The sequence below is a fragment of the Mastigoproctus giganteus genome, chromosome 8 (assembly GCF_048544385.1).
Source record: "Mastigoproctus giganteus isolate SK-2022 chromosome 8, ASM4854438v1, whole genome shotgun sequence".
In the NCBI taxonomy this organism is placed as follows: domain Eukaryota; kingdom Metazoa; phylum Arthropoda; class Arachnida; order Uropygi; family Thelyphonidae; genus Mastigoproctus; species Mastigoproctus giganteus.
The window spans coordinates 121,049,196-121,071,813 of record NC_143582.1 but is presented as its reverse complement, the minus strand read 5'-3'; the positions used below and the strand labels follow the sequence as shown (position 1 = coordinate 121,071,813).

General features: G+C 36.7%; 1 protein-coding gene across 3 annotated transcripts in view; it reads left to right on the top strand.

The window, feature by feature from the left end:
• Positions 1-22,618, top strand: part of Adck1 (aarF domain containing kinase 1) — a 375,938-nt gene that overhangs the window by 240,643 nt on the left and 112,677 nt on the right. For all 3 annotated transcript variants that reach the window (XM_090379667.1, XM_090379666.1, XM_090379665.1), the window contains one exon: positions 9,374-9,490. In XM_090379667.1, the coding sequence (XP_090235793.1) occupies positions 9,374-9,490 (117 nt within the window). The remainder of the gene's footprint in view (positions 1-9,373; positions 9,491-22,618) is intronic.

Here is a 22,618-nt window from a genome sequence, read left to right as displayed (position 1 = left end):
TTGCAGTAATGAAGGAGTGGCTTAGATGGATAGTCATTTTGTGAATATGTACCTATATCTTGTTTCATTGCCTTCCTTATCTTCTTTTCTTATTATATCGTTAATATTATCTTCATTTTCAGGTCCTGTAAATGGAAAACAAAAATATATTTTTGCATATATTTTATTAGCATATTTACTGTTTTTTACTCATCCCCTTATTTTCCAAGGGACCTTTATTTTTTTTACTAATGACATACCTTTCAGGAACATATCTTCTTTTCTTTTTTTTTTTTTTTTTATGTGAACCCCAAACATGAGAGGTATTAGAACCTAGAGTACTTAGTACCATGCTTGGGTTGGAGGTTGAGAAGACGAAAGAAGATATTTGTTGACATTGGACTTGAACTTCTGTAGATTGTAATTTTCAGGAAATACGTATGAAGGAAGGTTGTTCCCGAAAACCACAGTTGAATGAATAAACGAGGAAGATAAAAAGTTGGTTCTGTGAGTCTGAAGTTGGACAGTAAATGTATGTTGGCTGGTGGCGGCGCGTGTACGGACTGTTTTGAAAGAGAGAGTGGGAATTATAGAAGCCAATTCAGAAGAACAGTGCCCATGGCAGTATCTGTAGAAGAGGCACGCAGCAGAAACAGTACGTCTATGAGACAGCGAGTGGAGAGACTCTGTTAGAGAGGAATCATTAATTAACCTAACTGCCCTCTTCTGAATGGAATCAAGAAGCCTGAGAGAGGTTTTGGGGGCACCACCCCAGATGTGGGAACAATATTCGATGTGGCAAGAATATTCTAGGCCGGATTTGCGATTTATACAGAGTGAGCAGCTGTTTGGAAGAAAAGTAATGCAGAGAGCGAAAGAGAAAACCAAGTTTTTTAGATGCAGAGTAAGCAATATTTGTAATATGCTTGTGCCAAGAGAGATTAGAAGTCAGGGTAATTCCCAAAAGAGATATATCATTTTGCCTAGAAATCGGTGCCTCCATAGCCAGGTGGGAAGGAGCAGCAGTGCGTAGCACACGCTTCTTGATTAGACCGGGGTTCGAGCCTGTCACCACCAAATACGGAGGATGCGGAAAGGTCAGGGAATGACCACCGCATATCCCGGAGCAATATGGCCTTAGTTGCTAATGCTCCTAAAAACCAAATAACAAACAAACAGTGAGCGATCAGAGAGAAAACTGGATAATCAATTACTTAAAACAGTTGGCAAACCATAAGATGGATGCTTGTTTGATCAAGAGCCTTTGAGATGTCAAGAGCAACTACTTGTGTTTCACCGAACCTTTCCATTGAATTAGTTCATAAATGGGTAACATAAGCCAGAATATCATCAATGTATCGACACTGACGGAATCCATACTGGCGATCGTTGATCAGATGGAAGGTTTCTAGGTAGTTTAAGAGTTGGCGGTTAATTGGTTTCTCCATTACTTTAGAAAGAGTAGAAGTAATTGCAATGGGACGATAATTGGATGGGAGGGATTTGTCACCCTCTTTAGGAACTGGCTGGATATGAGCAAATTTCCAAGCAGAAGAAAAAATACCTTTGGAATAAGAAAGTGAAAAAAGGTGGCAAAGAATAGGAGTAAGTTCAGGAGCACAGGTTTTGAGAACAAGTGGAGAAATACCATTGGGACCTGGAGCTTTCTTAGCATCAAGATTCATCAAAATCTTTCTGACATCCTTTTTAACAGAAGACCACAGGAGGCGTTGAATGGAGCGTGTTGGGAATGGTGAGTGGTGTTTTATCAAGATCATTAATACACTAGTTGGAAGAAAAATGGGATGCTAGCAGGTCAGCTTTATCCTTGGCTGAAGTGACAACAGAACCAGCTTGTTTGGACCGAGGTGGGAGCAGAGATGGGCAAAAGTTGCGGCCAATTACTTTGGCTAGAGACCAGAAGGCCCGGCTACCATTTAGGGCAAGAATCAAGTTTTCTACTCTTAGCCTGTTCAATCTCTAGTTTGGACTGATTAATAACTGATTTACAATTGTTGCAAGCTTTGGTGTAGGCAGAAAATGAAACTGAAGAATTAGAAACAAGCCAAATACAATATACAACATTCTTCTCTTGAACAGCCTTAGCACATTTATTGGAAAACCAAGGTTTAGATAAAGGTCGAGATTTTAAAGTGGAGTGTGGGATAAAGGATTCCATTCCTGAAAGAATAATTTCACTGACACGATCTGAGCAAATGTTGATATCAGAAGTTTTGAAACAGTAATCCAACCAAGGAAAAGAAGAAAAGAAATCTCGCAGGTCATCCCATTTTGCATTCTTGTAATGCCAAACAAAACGAGGTTGGGAATAGCCATGAGATAAAGACTCCATTGGAAAAGAGACAATCACCAAGTTGTGATCTGAAGTTTCTAAAGGACATCTCACTTCTACCGTGTACTTAGAAGGGTTGTTTGTGAGAAAAAGATCAAGCGTGTTGGCTGTATGATTAGGATTATCCGGTATTCTAGTACGTAAATGAACAATCTGTGCAAGGTCATTAGTAATTGCAAAATCCTCAGCATCTCGACCAGCTGGGTCGATGTGACTAGAAAACGGAAGCCAGCTGGAGTTGTGAACATTAAAATCACCAAGGAAAATTATCTCACTGTTAGGAAAGTTGGACTGGAGAAAGTCAATTTGCAAAGAGAGGAAGTCAAAGAACTCCAAGTGATTAGTGGAGTTGGGAGAACGGTAGAGACAACAGATGAATTTGACACAATGAGGTAGAGAGATTTTAAGCCAGAGAAGATCAAAGAGAGGAGATTCCAAATTGCCAAGTCTCTGACAGGGAATATTAGAACGGACATATGCACAAGTACCACCTTTGAGGCAAAAGGAATCATACAGTGAATAATTTGGGCATCTGAGATGAGCAGCAGTTGAATCAACCGATAACTGAAATTCTGTTAGAAAAAGTACATGGGGTTAGGCAGACTGCAAGTGGAAATGGACATTATTGAGATTATAATTGAGACCACGTATATTTGTGAAATGAATTAGGAAGTTCTTGGGGGGTTTAGATCTTTTCACAGATAAGCTTGCTCTATTAGTTTGACAATTCATGGTGTATTCGATAGTAAGAAAAAGTTGGTGGGACATGCTATATGAAGTAATGAAATTTTTGGATATGGCATACACATGGTAAGAATATACCCAGATCCTTGATATAACGTGGCCTCGACAATGCTCCCCCACATACACACTACTCGGACTCCCTCCAGTCACTAACTGGCAGAGTAGAGGTAGCAAGATTATACACTAGCTGATCCGGAAGCCTCCTAGAGAGTTACCAATAGGTTCGGTCTGGTGTACTAACTAGCGGCCGGCCGGCCTGCGAACACCGTTTTAGAGCTGTACCCGTGAAATGTAAGGCATATTGTATCTCTTCACGATGTTCATCATAACCTCAAAAGTCATCAATCATACTGTATGATGGAAGAGATAGGGAAGGATTGACCGGAACTTAGCTCTAGAGACTAAACATGGGTTCCACCACTTCGAGCCTCCAATAAGCAAAGTGGTGGTATTGCACCGGTTGATGTGAATCATCTACCACATAGTACTGCCTAGTAACATAGAGGGGTGGCATTACTCCATGTGGTGTGGTGCCACACCTCGATCCCTGCTTACGGTGGTTCACACTTGAGTGGTCACCCACCATGTACTTGTGCATGGAGGTTATACCCAGGATTACTAACAGTCCCACCATCGGGAAGGTGCAAGCAGAGGATTTGGCTGTCACAGACCATCCGGACTTCTCCGAAATTGGGTCCACTTGATCCACTTGACTTGAGTATCACTTGAATATCAGTTCCATCATCGTTTTAAACTCCCAGGTATCAAGTACAGTTTGTCTGGCATATCTGAGAGAATGTCTGTGACAACCTCAGGAACCAATTTTACTTTTAATTTTTAATTTTACCAATTTTACTTTTTTTTTTTTTAATTAAAAATTTTACCAATTTTGCTTCTGTGATTGATGAGGGATTACTATGTATCTATCTAGGCGCCTCCGTAGCCAGGTGGGAAGGAGCAACAAAGCGTTGCACACGCTTCTTGATTAGACCGGGGTTCGAGCCCGTCACCACCAAATATGGAGGATGCGGAAAGGTCAGGGAATGACCATCGCATATCCCGGAGCAATATGGCCTTAGTTGCTAATGCTCCTTAAAAAAAAAGAAAAAAAAAAAAAAAAAAAAAAGAAAACTGTTTATCTAGATATATAATTTATAGTTTCCCATCTTGTACTTACCATTAAATTCATTTTGGGTCTGTTCCATATGCCATAAAGTGTTTCTTTTTAAAAGTTAAATATTTATGTATCTGCATATATTTAATTTTATTATATTTTATTTTGAATATATGCATATTTAATGATTTTATTGTACATTATATGAGGGTGATTTCATTCTGTAACTTCATGTTTTTGGTTAACATTAGTTGCTTTTAAAGAAAATTTATGAAGAAAAAGTTAATGTTACAGTCCCTTTTTGATGTTCTTTATCAGTTTTACCAGAGGTAAAGGATAGTTGGTTACATTAGGTTTTACATCACATTTTTACTAAAGTAAAATATTAAAGTTTTAGAAAAGTCTGATGGTCATTGGTAAGTCTAGCAGAGTGAGAGAAACTGCCGCTTTGTCAACTTGGAAAGAGCTGATAGGAAAGTAAATCTGATTAGATAGTTGTCTACAACACTTTATTTAGACTGGCTGACCTTCTGGATGCATTACTATTGGTGGGTACATTCTTTTATTCTGCCAGGCTTTCCATTCCAGATGTCTCTGATAGAAAACTTTTGTGAAGCTTTCCATATGTGTCATCTGATGGAAAGCTTAACCATTACTGTTTCTGTTTATGTTGCTGTGGATGCTTTGAGTGAATAAAGCTCCTTTGAATTCTCTCCTTTGGCAATAATCAATAGTGAAGAAATGATTTATTTCACCACTGGATTCCAAGTTAATTTTAATTTTAATTTTTTTTTACATTTCTTGGCCAATATGGGTATTGTAGCATTAGTACTAAACTTGGTAGATGGTATGTCTGATTTCTTGATGGGTGGAAGGTATTCAGAGAATTTGTTTTAATTTTTTGTTGCATTGGAGAAGTATATTTTTTGCCCTCCAGGAAGCTTAATTTATTGCCATCTTGCACTCATTTGAAGATATCTGTATTTGATTCCTGTTGGCGACTGGATGAATTCCTGAAATTCTCTTCAGTCAAAGCCTATCTCAGACGGAGGGATTGGGGTTCTCCAATTTGTTATTCTGAGTTGGTTTTTTTTTTTTTTTCCCCAGTCCAAATAACATGAAATCAGTCTGCAAACACACTCTTCTAATGACTAATACATAATATGAATATGAGCAACAAGCTTTGGTGCCATTAAAATCATAATTTTAAATTTGAATTTATTGAATGGAACAAACACCTTTTACTTCTTGCTGCTTTTTTTGCTAGTGGCAAAGCAGAATGGTTTAAGGCAGGGATGGGGGGGTGGAATTCTAACATTTAAAAGCAGCTTTTGGAAACTCTCCCACATGATCCCACCAATTCTGTTCATGCATTTATAGCATGCTTCACATGGCTAACAGCACACCTGGCCAAAAATGAAACTATGAAAATCTGAGCAAATTTTTGCAATAGCCTACATACAAAATTTCAGCTATCTACAACCAGATTTTCAAAATATTTGTCTTGAAAGTGGTATAGTTTCTTTATGATCACCCTGTATCAGGGGCATCCACAGAAAATTTTCCAGGGGGAGGGGGTCAAAGCTTGGAGACAAATAATTACATCAATAAATTTTTTTAATTAATTAATTTTTTTTGGTTTTTTTTTTTCTCAAGTAGATTACAGAATACAGTATTGCATCAATAGAAAAACACATACATAATGTATATAAATTGACAATATAAAGGAAACAAGAATTATTATATATAGATAATATAGATAATAATAATTTAAATAATCACGTATCGTATAAGAATTGAATTCTCCATCTGTCGCTTGCAAACTTATTTATGACATTATCAATAAATTTCTTCTTTACCGCTTTCTCTTCTAGTTTCTTCCTGTGCACAGTAATCATACATAAACCTGATAAGCGAGTTTCTGAGATAGTAGACCTTAACCATGTTTTCACACGTTTCAAGGTGCTGAAACTTCTTTCAATGGTACAGGTCGTAACAGGTAATGTCATACCAATAGTTATTGCTGAATTAATAGAAGGGAAATAGTCGCAATGTTCCAAAACTTCTGGTAAAGTTTGGGGAATATCAGTCGAAGGAAAATTTGTCCATTTTTCATACCACATCGTTGCCTCTATTTCTAAATATTGTAATTTGTATTTTTTGCTTACTCTTTTGACGTTGTTTTGGAACTTTATTTTATCTATTTTTAGAATATTCTTGGGATGAAACTGAAATACCGAAAATGCTATTTTGTTATCCAAGGAAAATCTTGATTTGAAGGATGAAATTAAAGAATCTAAGTATGGGATAAATATTGATTGCCAATTATAGTGTTCAGATGTGATTCCAGGATAATCGCATCTATATTTCTGTATGGAACATCGTCTAGGTATTTCTATTTTCATTGTTAATTTTTCAGCCATATCTAGTGAAAATTTATAAATCTCTTCAAATTTTTCTTCAGATTTTTCCCTATGAAATGCAAATGTTTTAAGTAAGTCCTGAATATGTTGGTGAGTGGCTTGTAAATCTACATCTATGGCTTGTAATGTTTGGGTTATTGGTTCGAGAATAGCAGAATATTTTGATATTATATTTAAACAAATAATAAACATTGAAGTACTGCATGATGTTACTAAGTGATGCGCTTCTTGATGTGTTGATCCTGTCCAGTTCATAGAAATTTCTTCTAATTTATTGAAAACGAGTTGAAAATTCTTTGAAAAAACCGATATACTTTGATATTTTGAAGTCCATCTAGTTTCCGAAAGTAAAGGAATTGTTGGCACGATGGCTCTTCGTTTTGGACTGTCTCTAAAAAATTTTACTATAGATTTTATAATTCCTATTGTCTGGCGAACTTCTGGTACAATGTTTGAGTCATTCACAACTAGGTTTAATCTGTGAGAAGCACAATGTACGTAAGTGGCGTTTGGATATATATTTTTTATCTGGGCTTGAACACCGTCTTCCTTTCCTGCCATACTTGCACAGCCATCGTATCCTTGTCCAATTAATTTGTTCATGTCCAAACCATATTCAGTATATTTATTTAAAATAGCAGAACTAATACTTTTTGCATCCAAATCATAGAGTTTTGTAAATCCTAAAAATTCTTCCCTTATATTTTTATTTTCATCAACAAACCTAATGCCAAGTGAAAGCTGCTCTATCCCAGCAATATCTGCAGTTTTGTCTACTAAGATTGAAATTCCAATAGATTTATTTGCAGCAGATACAATGCTTTCTTATATTTCCATTTCACAAAGTTCTATTAGTTGATGTTCAGTTCTTACAGAAGTGTACCGGGCATATGCAGGAGCTTTCATCAAATGATCTTTTAAAATTAAGTCTCCCGCTTCGATCTGAAATTGAAATAAATCATGTAAATTTCCAGAATCTCTCCTTTTTCCCCGTAATGGCAAATCATGTGTGGCACAAAATACAATGACTGATAAAATAGAACCTAATTTAATTCTATTGGACTCTATAGTTTTTTGTATTGATTTATCAATTTGACAAATTATATCTTTTTCTGGATGTTTGTGGATTGTTATAAAAATCTGTGCATCAATGGCAGCTTCTTTGTGCCATTGAGATGACATGTAATTTCTGGTGACTTGGTTAAAATCTTTATATTTTATAAATGGAGTTTTTATAAATGCACCTTGACAGCCCCAATGTACTTTTGGTACAAACAAAATGCAATATTTTCAAAATGCACCTTTTTGTAGTTTTGAATAACACAACCATGGTGAGTATTCCTCTAACCAAGCAAATCTAAACTGTCTCATTCCAGAAGAATCTTTTTTTTGAAATCATAGTCCTTGTTGGGAACATAAGTATTAGAAAGGATTTCAAGGGCCGACCGGGCTAGCCAGGTGGGTAAAGTGCCTGCCTGGCAACCCAAAGGTCGCGGGTTCGAATCCCGCCTCGGGCTTGGATCAAAGTACTGCAAAAACCTTGGGAGGTGCACTATGGCCACAGAAGCCGATGCGCCAACAACTACCAAAAAAAAAAAAAAAAAAAAAGGATTTCAAATTTTAAAGTTGGTGTTATAGCAGAAACTCCAACGTAAGAACCAGTATCATATTCTAATAAATTATTTGATGAAATTGACTCGACAGAGTCATTTTGAATCGAGGTTCCAGGAATTGGATTAACTTGTGCATCCGAAGGCATACATTTTTCCTGCTCAATTTCTATTTTACGTCTTTTTGCATTTTTTTCTTGGGAAGAAAAATAATTCCTTATATCCATTCTGAAAGAGGGGAAACACAAATAAGAAAATGTTTTTTTTAAGAATAAAACTATAAATACATTATTTTCATTTTACATCGATTTTAATGATCTTTAGTTCTTGGAAAAAAAAGTATATGGAATTAATACAGTTTTTAGCACAGTTTCATATATAAAAAAATTGACCGGCATATTTAATTAAAAATCAACTAATTAATTAATCCCAAAACCCTCAATTAAATTATTTCAGTTTAAAATTGAAAAAAATCATAAAACTAACAAGTAAAATAATATTAAATTACATACACTTACTTTTAAAAATGTATTTTTCTTTTTAAATTTGTTTCAGTATAAATTTACAATTCACAATTCACTCAGTGACTCACTAGACATAGAGGGCAAACGAACTGGTTGCTGTTCACAACAGTAATGAGCATTTTTTTCCCAAATCAGAAAAAAATAAACCAAAAACAGGAACACATGTTTTATTGCTGCAATAAACCAAAAACAGGAACACGTGTTTTATTGCTGGAATAGATAAAACACGTGTTCTATGGTTACCCCGCCGAGGGCCGAAACCGGCCAACCCCTAATTAAATTTTAAGGCAGAAAAAGTGTCCCATGGTTGACGGTATAAGGTTACATATCTCAATCACTTTTATGTTTATAATTTGTGGAATTTTTTACTTGATCCCAGGTGGGGGCAAGTGCCCCGTGTGCCCCTCTCTGCAGACGCCCAGGCTTCCATCCTGCAGTGAATTGATAATGGCTGCAGTTTACCTTTTTTTTTTTTTATGTTGTAATGTTGTATATGAATATGCAAATAAAAAGTGTTTATTTAAGAAAATAATGGTCTTATTTTTGGTTTAGATTGCTAATTATAATTAGCAATCTAAACCAGTTATAATTAATTATAGCACTAAAACTTTAATGTAATTTTCTAGATTCCCGAAATTTATTGGGATTTAACGTCATCAAGAGTATTGACTATGGAGTTCTGTGATGGAAATCCTGTGAATGATAAAACTTATTTAGAGAGAAGTGGAATATCCCCTTTCAAAGTAAGCTGTATTGGCTTTTTAAATTAGTTTTGGAAAATATATATTTTTATATACATGTACAAAGTGCGATCTTAAAATAATAAGCCAATTTTTTTTTATAGATATACCTTTATTGGTAAATAAAGGTATGCTGACACATAACACATACTTCACAAGCTACATGTGGGTCACAAAATTGTTTTTGAATGGCTCATACAGTCATCTGAAGTCAAGCATTGGCCAAAACTGATTGGGATCCCTCTAAATTATTTTTTCCCCCTCTAAATAAAAAAAATAAAATAAATAATGAACTTCAGTAGAATGAAGAGGTTAAAGTTCAGGGAAGTGTGGAGTGTCATCTATGCAGTGGATACTCCTGTGTAGCAATTCTAAGAAATAATTGATTTGAAGGTTGAAAAACAATATTCCTTTTTGGATCCTAGTTCTGGTTTACTTCCTTTTTAAAATGACTAAAGTAGCATACAGACATCATACACTGGTGTATGATGTCTGTTTTCATCATACACCAGTGTATGATGAAAACTGTGCTCCCACCGAATTCAACTCCTACATTAACTGAATTACCATTCAGTTAATGTAGATTTTTTTAGATTTTAAGTTATTCTCCCATAAATTATTCTTAACTGTTTGGTGCTTACTATTGCTTGTCTTCTGGTGAGCACCAGCAGATGACAAAATGAACAAACAAGTATCAAAGAATATTAATGGGAAAACTCTGAAACCACCAGTCATGTTTATAAACTCATTTACTCATAGAATACATATTTTTCGTTTTAAGTTACTGACTGATAGGATTGTTGAATAGCTGCTGAATCACACATTTGCCACAAGGGTCATTTGCAAGTGGTTAATGTCTGGCCAATATATCAGCAGTATCTTTATTTCCTGTGTGTGCATGCATTCTGTAATGGTCATTCAATATCTATCTAAGCACAGGTACTTCAACGTAACTGCTCTTACATAGTCTGAATCCCCAATTGAACAGTGCTATTTTCTTCAGCTAAATTTTGGCAATCTTCCTTTTATGATTCTACAATGCTATACCTAAACCACTTTACAGAAAATAGCTTTCTTTTCCAGTTCTAGTTTTAGTTGACAGTGACTTTTTTAACTAAAAAAAAAAGTTTTCAGTGTACTTATTAATATTTATGCAAAATTAAAACAAATATAAGGATAAATTTACATACCATATCTCAGATATAAAGTCGTTTTATCTTTGAAAATAATATAAAAAGTCTTATAACAAAGTAATTTTTTTGTGGGATGCCGAATATAAGTGATTTGTTTGCTGATAACAAGAAAAATTGAGGAATATGTCCTTCCTAGTGGCCATTTGATTTTATCCCTGTTGTTGCATTATTATCCATGCAAATTGCCATGGAGTTGAATTCCAATAAGTGGCACTTCTCAAAAGTGACGTATTCTGTTTTGTTTTTTTTTGAAAATCTGCTGTTTTATTTATTGCTGTTATTAATAAAGTGATTCTTACTGGAGGAGGGGGAAACTAAATTTTTTTTATAATTTAATAAAATTAGATGCTTATCTCCAAGTTTGCTTTACAGTTCGTTGAATTCTCATAATTAGAAAATCCTGAACCTATTTCCTATCAACAGGCATGCACATTCAGCATACTAAATAATATTTAGGATGCTATTAGTATGCACTGATGATGACATTTTGAATACATCTTTCGGTATCCATTATCAAGACAAATTTAGAGGTGACTGGACTCTTCCAATGTTGCAAGCAAGTGTTGGAAGAGCTGGTGAATTTACAGCAAATTGAAAATAGTTTAGACTTGTATGCCAGACACATTCATTGAACTATAATTTTGCCTATTCATGTGCATGACAAGTAATGTGATGCATGGATGTGATGTGATGTGATGGATTCACATAGAGGTGGTAGTAAACTATTTTATTGTAACTGTGGCTTAAATTGCCTTCAAGTTAATTACTTTAACTTAAATATTTGTTGTTTGTTTCCCTCTCCTTTTTATTTTTATGATGATTTGCTTGAACATTTATCTCAAATGTCATATTTGAGACATCTTTTTTAAACATTAAATAGCATGTGCTGCAACCTCTTCCTACTTTTAAAGGTCAATCTTTAATTAAAAATAGCAACAAAATTCAAGTTTTTTGTTCTTTAAACATACTTGTTACCTATGTAGACCACCTATAATTTGATAAAAATTACAGGGTTTAATTTTAATTAATTTTTAAAATGACAAAATCTGTCTGAAGTTTTTTAAAGGAATTTTATAATTCTAAGTTAAAACAGTGAACCCCAAAAAATTAATACCTACTAAAAAAAGTAGATGTCCAATAGTACCAAGAAAAATAAAAAGTTTGATTATATTTAACTACTTCTTATGTGCAGTATGTGTGCTAAATCAAGTGGTGCCAGTTTATCTGTATTGTCTGTATTTTGGTGGGAATTGAAGTTATTATGTTTTTGCAACATTTATAGATATTTCAAAGTGCGGAACAATACTGTAATATGTATGAGAGTCTGTAGTATTATTTTCATATATAAGTTTTTGCAGTTTTCTATGGTTACCAAATAAAGGTATAAGTTATCTCCAGACTTAGGCTGCTCTGTTTGTGGGTGTTATGAGATGTGATAAAAAAAAGTTCAGCAACTAAACTAATATTGGTGAAATGATGATGCTTACTGGCGACTGGGTGGATTGCCTTCAAAATAGTCTCCTTAACACTACATACACTGATTCTGGTGTACTTCTGCAAGCATTCCTGATAGGCTTCTTTTGGAATTACTAATAATTCTTGTCATGTTCTGGATAATTTTCTGAGATGTTGCATATCTATGTCCTTTCAAAAAAGCTTTCAGCTTTGTGAGGAGGATATTATGGAACTAAATCTGGTGAGTGTGGCAAATAGGAACTACCGTGGTAGTGTGCTTCACAAGATATTCTTGAATAGAAGGTACTGACTTTGTCATGAGGCAAGCATCAATTCCTCAAAGCTCATTTTTTCTGGCCATTTTCTGAGAAGAGCATCACACAGTCACTGTAGAACTGTTTTGTAATATTCCTGACTTGTTGTTTTAACATGCTGGACAAATTCATAATGAACAATGCCATGTGATTCACAAAATTCAATATGCATGAACTTTGGATTTAATTAAGATTGCCTGGCCCTTTTGTGCTTTGGAAAAGATTGAGAGCACTGAGCCCTTTTTCCCAGGTCATAGCCATGCACCCATTATTTATTTGACAAAGATCTTGACATGTGAGGACTCTCTATTCTCCATGATCATCACTGAGAATGCAAGGCACAGACTTGGCTGAAACACATCACATTCTCAAATCTTCTTTTAAAATTGAATTGATAAATAAAAAATTGTCTACCAGAGTGACACAAATGTCAATTTTAGTATTCTTCAATCAGTTTTCGTTTTTGATATGTATCATTAGAAATTTCATTTTCAAAAAATGTTTTATATGCATCATTAGTGTTAGAAACTCAAAAATATTTTCATAAAAAAATAAAATGTAGTCATAGGCCTGCTTCTATCCGCATTACATTGCACCATGCCTGCTTATTTAATTGTGTTAACTATGTTGTTGTTATTTGGTTTTTAGGAGCATTAGCAACTAAGGCCATATTGCTCCGGGTATATGCGGTGGTCATTCCCTGACCTTTCTGCATCCTCTGTATTTGGTGGTCATGGGCTCGAATGGTTTAATCAAGAAGTGTGTGCTATGCACTGCTGCTCCTGCTCACCTGGCTACGGAGGTGCCTGTTAACTATGTAATAATTGTATATCCCACATGAGCTTTGTTTGTGAGAAGCTGCCTGGCCCCGGCAAGGATGATTGGACAGCTCTATCAGAAAAGTAACGAAAGAAGAATGCATGGTTTTCCATCAGTAGTCTTTCATCATTCCACTGTGTGTATGTGTAATATAAAATACACTTTTAAAGCATAAACAATTTTTAATTAATAATAAATAAATGGCTTTTTTGTATAAGGTGTAGGGAGTTAAGTAAAAATGAATGTAATAGTATGAGGTTAAATGAATTACAGCTAATAGCATAGAAAGAAAGAAAGAAAACTGTTTATTCTTGCTAATGGAACTTTAGTTAGTGTACGTAATTTATTTCATTTTAACCATATGGTTGCAACTAGGAAAAGAAAAAATCGGGATACCAAAAATAACAAAAACACGTACAACTCAAAATTGGATCTCAATAAAGCTCTAACAAACTTTGATAGCTTAGTAATTGACGTGGCTAGGGTAAAACAGTTTCTGTTTTAATATAAAAATTTGTGTATACTAAAAGTGCTTATTAAATTTTGCCAGAATCACTCATTTAACAATTAGCACTTGCTACATATCATAATAGATGTCAACAATTGCTGATGCTATCGAGGCAGCATTAGGTGGGTCGGAAAACTGCTAGATTATGGGGATTCACAGATTAAAAGATTAATGGTAGCTGCAGGCAGAGATGAAAGTAATTCTTGCACTGCTTCTATTGTAATGAGCAGCAGCCTAGAGAGCAAGTTGCTGGGCACTTCAAGAGCTGCTGGTAGTCATCATTAGCATTACCATTACCATTAGTAGAGGCATATGATGGAAGAAAGAAGCATATGCAGCATCAGCCAAAAAAAAAAAAAAACTTCCACTTCACCCCTCCATTCGTTCGAAATACCTGTCCAGCTGAGCCTTAAATTTATTTAGGCTGTCAACTTCCACAACAAGGGATGGAAGTCTGTTCCACCAAACAACTACCCACTGGCTAAAGGCAAATTTCCGCACATCTATCCTACATCTGTCTTCAAGCATTCAAGGCTTTATACACCTCTATCAGATCACCTCGCCGGTGCCTAGTCTCCAGACACTGTAATTTGCAAAACTTAAGCCTTTCTTCGTAAGAGCAACCCTTTGTTCCATTCACTAATTTTGTTGCCCTTCTCTGTACTCGTTCCAGCAGCTCTACATCCTTCTTGAAATGAGGCCTCCAGACCTGTATACAGTACTCAAGGTGTGGCCTGACCATTGCCTTATACAAATGAATAATCACCTCCTTATCCCTGCTAGAAAAATTCCTGTATATCATTGATAAGACACCATGAGCTACTCTTGCAGCCTGTCTGCACTGCTCAGAGAACTTCATATCTGCCTGCACAATTACCCCCAGGTCCTTTTCATTCTCTACCACTGTCAGTGTAGTACCACAGAGTGATACGTTGCTCTAGGGGTTGCTGTTTCCCATATGTAGTACTTTACATTTGTCAATGTTAAACTTCATTTGCCACCTCTCAACCCATCTGCTCAACCTTTCCAGATCCTGTTGCAGCAGCATAGCATCAGTAGTGTCCTTAACAACCCTGCCAACCTTCATAACGTCTGAAAACTTGGACATTAAGCTTGATATACCATCATCAATATTATTTATAAATACAGAAAACAATAATGGACCCAACACTGAACCCTGAGGGACTCCACTAATAACATTAGTCCACAATGAACAGTGTCCATTGATTACCACTCTCTGTCTTCTCCCCCTCAACCACCCCTTAAATCATGGACAAGTAAATACATGGGCTATGTTAGGGTAACTATGAATAAGAACAAGTGCATTATACTTGCATGTACAATAATGCTAGAAGTGTAGTAAATAAACTTGATGAATTTGAAGTGCTGATCAAGACATCAAAGGCAGATATTGTTGGACTATCAGAGACATGGCATCACACAGATATAAGCAGTGCAGAATTGGAATATGGGGAGTGCAATGTGTACAGAAAGGACAGATAAAGTAGGGTAGAAGGAGTTATGCTGTTAGATAAGAAACACATAAAATCTAAGGAAGTGCATCCAGTTGACATGGGTGGACAGTGCAATGTTGAGTCTGTTTGGTGTGTCATAAACACTGGGAAAGGGAAAACGAGAGTAGAAGTATGTTATAGGCCTAATGACTCTGATGAGTACAATGAACAGTTGTGCAGAGAAATAGAATGGGCCAGTAAATCAGAATATCTTGTAATGGGAGATTTTAACTTTCCAGATATTGACTGGAACTTGTGGGTTGGTCACTCGCATGCTAGCAAGACTTTTGTGGATTTATTGGAGGATTGTTTTCTACAGCAACATGTTTGAGGGGCAACCAGAGGGAATAACCCTTGATCTGATTATCAGCAGTGATTATTCATGCATTAAGAATTTGCAGATAAAGGAACCACTAGGTGACAGTGATCACAGTGTACTGATTGGGATTTACTTAAAGATGTAACTACCATCAAGGGTAAAGGGAAGAGTTTTTGTTTTTGTAAAGGTGACTACAGTGGTCTCAGACAGTTTTTAGATTCTATTCAGTGGGATCAGCTGATGATGTTACCAATGGTGAATTCTAAATGACAAGCCTTCAGGGACTTAATCTTTGAGGCTACTAGGCTTTTTATGCAAACTAGGATTATAAGATTCCAAACACACACAGTTTGTTAGTTTCATTCCACCCTGTGAACGTGACACTTGTTGAAAAGTTTTAGTCCGTTTAAGGGAGGAATTTTTTGTGCATTTTAAATTCGTTGTTTTATCATACTTTTATCTCATTTTAATATTATTTCTTTCTTAGTTCAAATTCGCATTTATGACAAAATGTCTTCCTTCACTAAAGGTTGCATGGGGGTTTTGATATTTCTTGAGTCGGGTTGGGATTCACCACTGTGATCCTGGAGTATCGGATTGCCCGTGTATCAATAGTGAGGAACACATTATGAGTTTTAAATTATTTTAAATTATGTAATCTGGTTTTAACTTATCATTTCGTAATTTATTTGCATAAGGGGAATTGGTAAAGAAGAAATCCTGCTGACTGAATAAAAGGTAACTCCTTGTTTATTTCTAAAATATTAATAGAACATAGGAAAAATTGAGCTTATGTAAGCTCTCATTTATGTAATACCAACTAAGAAATTCTGTTCAAGGCTCAGGCCTAAATGGATGTCGGATGAATTAATGATGCTTGTGGCAGAGAAGAAAAATGCATGGGATGCATATAAATTACCAGGCAACACAGAAGCCTATGGCAGATATAAACTAGTCTGTAATCAAGTCACAAAGGAGGTTAGGCAGGCAAAGGCAGATTACTAGAAATCTTTGGCAAAGGATGCAAAGAAAAACAGCAAAGAGTTCTTTACTATGTAAACTCTAGAAGGAAGGGAATGAATCAGATTGGTTCACTTAACATAGATGGTTTGACTGTTGATGATCCTGCTCAAGTAGCTGATAAACTGAATGAGTATTTTTCATCTACATTCACACATGAGGAGTTATTCAAGGAGGGGAATGCCATAGGTTTATCAAACTCTAACAGGGAGCTAAGTGATTTTATAATAACTGAGAGCAAAGTGGAGGAGAAATTGTTGAAGTTAAACATAAAAAAGGCACTTGGAGCAGATGGAATCTATCCAGTTATAATGAAGGAGGCAGCAAGGGAAGTAAGCAAACCCTTGCCATAATTATGAGCCCACCCTTAGATTCAGGGGTGTTCCCCATAGACTGGAGATGTTCAAATGTATCCCCGATTCACAAAGGGGGGTTCAAAGGGTGACACAAATAATTATAGACCTGTTAGTTTAATTTCTGTTCTGGAGAAAATAATGGAGTCACTGGTTAAAGAGGTGATACAGGATCACCTAGAAAAGACAGCAGCAATAGCCCAGATACAGCATGGGTTTGTTAAGGGGAAGTCTTGCCTGACCAACTTGATTGGATACTACAGTGTGGTCACAAAAGAACTGGATGCAAAAAATAATTTTGATATCATATACTTGGATTTCAAAAAAGCTTTTGATACTGTTGCACATGGAAGACTGCTGTACAAATTGGAGTGGTATGGCATTAATGGCAAGTTACTGCAATGGATAAAGGGTTGTGTTGGAGACAGCAGAGAGTGGTAATAAATGGACACTGCTCTACGTGTAATAATGTTATTTGCGGAGTCCCACAGGGTTTGGTGCTGGGCCCATTGTTGTTTTGTGTATTTATCAATGATATCAATGAAGGTATATCAGGCTTAATGTCCAAGTTTGCAGATGATACAAAGGTTGTCAGGTTTGTTAATGACAGTAAAGACAGTATGCTACTGCAACAGGATCTAGCAAAGTTAGGCAAGTGGGCTGAGAACTGGCAACTGAAGTTTAACAGTAAAAAATGCAAAGTACTCCATATGGGTAGTACTGTGTGGTAACTGTGTGGTACTGCACTCAGAGAGGTGGAGAATGAAAGAGGTCTGGGGTAATTGTGTAGTCAGATTTGTAGTTCTCTGACAGTGCAGACAGGCTGCCAGAGCAGGTCATGGAGTTTTGTCAATAATATATAGGAATTTTTCTAGCAGAGACAAGGAGGTGATTATCCCTTTGTATAAGGCAATGGTCAGGCCACACCTTGAGTACTGTATACTGGTCCATTGGCCTCATTTTAGGAAGGATATAGAGTTTGTAGAATGAGTATGGAGAAGGGCAACAGGTTTGGTGAGTGGAACAAAGGGGTGCTCTTACGAAGAATGGCTTAAGTCCTGCAAGTTGCAGCATCTGGAGACTAGGCACCTGCGAGGTGATATGTTCGAGGTTTGAGCAGGTTCAATGCTGATGGGATACTTCCGCTTACTCAGATTAAGAACCTGAGGGGACATAGATTTGTTATTTGGTTTTTAGGAGCATTAGCAACTAAGTCCATATTGCTCCAGGAATATGCGTTGATCGTTCCCCGACCTTTCCGCATCCTCCGTATTTGGTGGTGACGGGCTCGGACCCCGGTCTAATCAAGAAGCATGTGCTATGCACTACTGCTCCTTCCCACCAGGCTACGGAGGTGCCGAAAAGGGACATAGTTTGAAATTTAGGAAAGACAGTTGTAGAATAGATGTGTGGAAGTTTTCCTTTAGCCAGCGGGTAGTTGATTACTGGAACAGACTTCCATCTGTTGTTGTGGAAGTTTATAGTTTAAATAAATTTAAGGCTGAACTAGACAAACATTTGGAGTGACCGGATAGGTGAAATGGGAAGGGTGGTTTTTTTTTTTTTTTATGTATAAGGTTGGTTCCTTGCATCGTATGCCTCAACTAATGCTAAATCCAGAATACCAACTAATTATGGTAAAACACCAGAATTCTGCTATATTGAATTTATGCATATATTATGTGACAACATAAAATGGAACTAAATTTTTAACTAATATATTAGCAACTATTGCCTGGAACACTAAATTTGAACTGTAACATCAGATTTAAACTTTGTCCACATTTAGGAATATTATTATGCAGTTGTAAATCCTTAGCAACTAATGTTGGCAAAATAAAAGAGACAGATCTTCCATGCCTATTTTATAGTCCTGAAGATGTCAAATTCACAGATCCATTCCATGGCCGCATTATAACTGGAAACTTTAATATCGTAAAAGGTCAAGAACTCAAAAAAATTTAATAATTACATTTTTAAATTTTAACCCAGCTTTCAATTTAACAAGTTTGTGGCTAAAAATTAGTTATACCGTAACTAATACAATTCTGCTTCAAACTAGCATATAAGTACAACTTCCCATTTAAAGCATTTCAGATGTGGATTACGACCATGTTCAATGCCTTGTTAAAATTAATCAACATACTGGGCCCCAAAGGCAAATTAAAAAGAATAAAAACCAGCACACTTCATAGACAAATTAAAGATTTGCAGCATAACTTCATTATTACAAGCATCAACAAAGCAGCAAATAACTTTGCAATTTTCTGTTAAAAAATATTAGGTTTGGTTTACAAGTGGGTACCCTGCTGTTGATTTTTCCGAAGGCATGGTTGGCACTGTGTTCTTCCTTCTCCTCCTAGACGATCAGGTGATGTATGTACCGAGAGAACCATCAAGACTGCTCCTTGTCATCGTAAGCTGGTCATGTGAAATCAGTGTGCTACGCCAGTGCTTTTCTCAGATCTTGGCAACCAGCAGTCTGAAAAAATATGTGTACACTCTTCTACATATGCGAAGAATGATAGGGAAGTGGTGTTACACTGACAGCCATCTTCCCACCTGCTGCATACTTGTGGCATGCAGCAGGTGCATGCATGCCACAAGTATATCGAGTGAAATTACTAAAGATTCACAGGCTGGTCACTTAAGGTCACATGATATTTATGCTCCGAGAACTGCCTAGTCTGCTTCTTGCGTAATTTTTTTTTTTTTTTTTTATGTGAACCCCAAACATGAGAGGTATTAGAACCTAGAGTACTTAGTACCATGCTTGGGTTGGAGGTTGAGAAGACGAAAGAAGATATTTGTTGACATTGGACTTGAACTTCTGTAGATTGTAATTTTCAGGAAATACGTATGAAGGAAGGTTGTTCCAGAAAATGGCAGTTGAATGAATAAATGAGGAAGATGAAAAGTTGGTTCTGTGGGTTTGAAGTTGGACAGTAAATGGATGTTGGCTGGTGGTGGCACGTGTTCGGACTGTTTTGAAAGAGAGAGCGGGAATTATAGAAGCCAATTCAGAAGAACAGTGCCCATGGAAGTATCTGTAGAAGAGGCATGCAGCAGAAACAGTACGTCTATGAGAGAGCGAGTGGAGAGACTCTGTTAGAGAAGAATCATTAATTAACCTAACTGCCCTCTTCAGAATGGAATCAAGAAGCCTGAGAGAGGTTTTGGGGGCACCACCCCAGAGGTGGGAACAATATTCAATGCCTAGGCGGATTTGCTATTTATACAGAGTGAGCAGCTGTTTGGAAGAAAAGTAACGCCGAGAGTGAAAGAGAAAACCAAGTTTTTTAGATGCAGAGTAAGCAATATTTGTAATGTGCTTGTGCCAAGAGAGATTAGAAGTCAGGGTAATCCCCAAAAGAGATATATCATTTTGCCTAGAAATCGGAGTGTCACTAAAGATAAGCATAGGAGCAGAAGAATCCTTTTTGCGAGATATAAGACAAGACTGAGCTTTAGAAGGGTTGAAATCAACTAAGTTGTCTATGCCCCACTGGAGAATTACCTGAAGATCAGCATTTAAGGAATTGGTAGCAGATTTTCAAGAAATTGAAGCTGATTGAGCAGGACAAGGTTTCTCAAAATGGAAAGTGGAATGCAGTGTGCTATCATCGGCAAAACTATGGATAGCATTTCGAGTCAATGAAAAAGATCATTGATCTTCTTTCATTGAGGAAGAGGAAAAGAGTGGGGGAAAGAACTGAACCTTGGGGGACACCAGCATTAGGGGAGAAGTTAGAAGACAGAGAGCCATCTACCATCACCCTCAGTGAGTGATCAGAGAGAAAACTGGATAACCAATTACTAAAAACAGTTGGCAAACCATAAGATGGAAGCTTGTTTAGAAGACCTTTATGCCAAACACAATCAAAAGCCTTTGAGATGTCAAGAGCAACTACTTGGGTTTTACCGAACCTTTCCATTGAATTAATCCATAAATGGGTAACATAAGCCAGAATATCACCAGTGGATCGACACTGATGGAATCCATACTGGCGATCGTTGATCAGATGGAAGGTTTCTAGGTAGTTTAAGAATTGGTGGTTAATTGATTTCTCCATTACTTTAGAAAGAGTAGAAGTAATTGCAATGGGACGATAATTGGATGGGAGGGATTTGTCACCCTTTTTAGGAACTGGCTGGATATGAGCAAGTTTCCAAGCAGAAGGAAAAACACCTTTGGAATAAGAAAGTGAAAAGAGGCGGCAAAGAATAGGAGTAATTTCAGGAGCACAGGTTTTGAGAACAAGTGGGGAAATACCACCAGGACCTGGAGCTTTCTTGGCATCAAGATTCATCAAAATCCTTCTGATATCCTTTTGACGGAAGACCACAGGAGGCATTGAATGGAGCATGTTGGGAATGGTGGGAGGTGTTTTACCAAGATCATTAATACATGAGCTGGAAGAAAAATGGGATGCTAGCAGGTCAGCTTTATCCTTGGCTGAAGTGACAACAGAACCATCTGGTTTGGACAGGGGTGGGAGCAGAGATGGGCAAAAGTTGCGGCCAATAGCTTTGGCAAGAGACCAGAATGCTTGGCTACCATTAGGGCCAGAAGCAAGTTTTCTACTCTTAGCCTGTTCAAACTCTAGTTTGGACTGATTAGTAACTGCTTTACAATTGTTGCGAGCTTTGGTGTAGGCAGAAAATGAAACTGAAGAATTAGAAACAAGCCAATTACGATATGCAACATTCTTCTCTTGAACAGCCTTAGCACATTTATTGGAAAACCAAGGTTTAGATAAAGGACAAGATTTTAAAGTGGAGTGTGGGATAAAGGATTCCATTCCTGCAAGAATAATTTCACTGACACAAACTGAGCAAACGTTGATATCAGAAGTTTTTAAACAGTAATCCGACCATGGAAAAGAAGTCTTGCAGGTCATCCCATTTTGCATTCTTGTAATGCCAAACAATACGAGGTTGGGAATAGCCAGGAGATAAAGGTTCCATTGGAGAAGAGACAATCACCAAGTTGTGATCTGAAGTGCCTAAAGGACCTCTCACTTCGACCGTGTACTTAGAAGGGTTGTTTGTGAGAAAAAGATTAAGCGTATTGGCTGTATGATTAGGATTGTCCGGTATTCTTGTAGGTAAGTGAACAATCTGTTCAAGGTCATTAGTAATTGCAAAAGCCTCAGCATCTCGACTTGCTGGGTCAGTGTAACTAGAAAACGGAAGCCAGCTGGAGTTGTGAACATTAAAATCACCACGGAAAATTACCTCACTGTTAGGAAAGTTGGACTGGAGAAAGTCAAGTTGCAAAGAGAGGAAGTCAAAGAGTTCCAAGTGATTAGTGCAGTTGGAAGAACGGTAGCAACAACAGATGAATTTGACACAATGAGGTAGAGAGATTTTAAGCCAGAGAAGATCAAAGAGAGGAGATTCCAAATTGCCAAGTCTCTGACAGGGAATATCAGAATGGACATATGCACAAGTACCACCTTTGAGGCGAAAGGAATGATACAGCGAATAATTTGGGCATCTGAGATGAGCAGTAGTTGAATCAACCAATAACTGAGAATCTCTCAGAAAAAGTACATGGGGGTTTGGCAGACTGCAAGTGGAAATGGACATCATTGAGATTAGAATTGAGACCACGTATATATTTGTGAAATGCT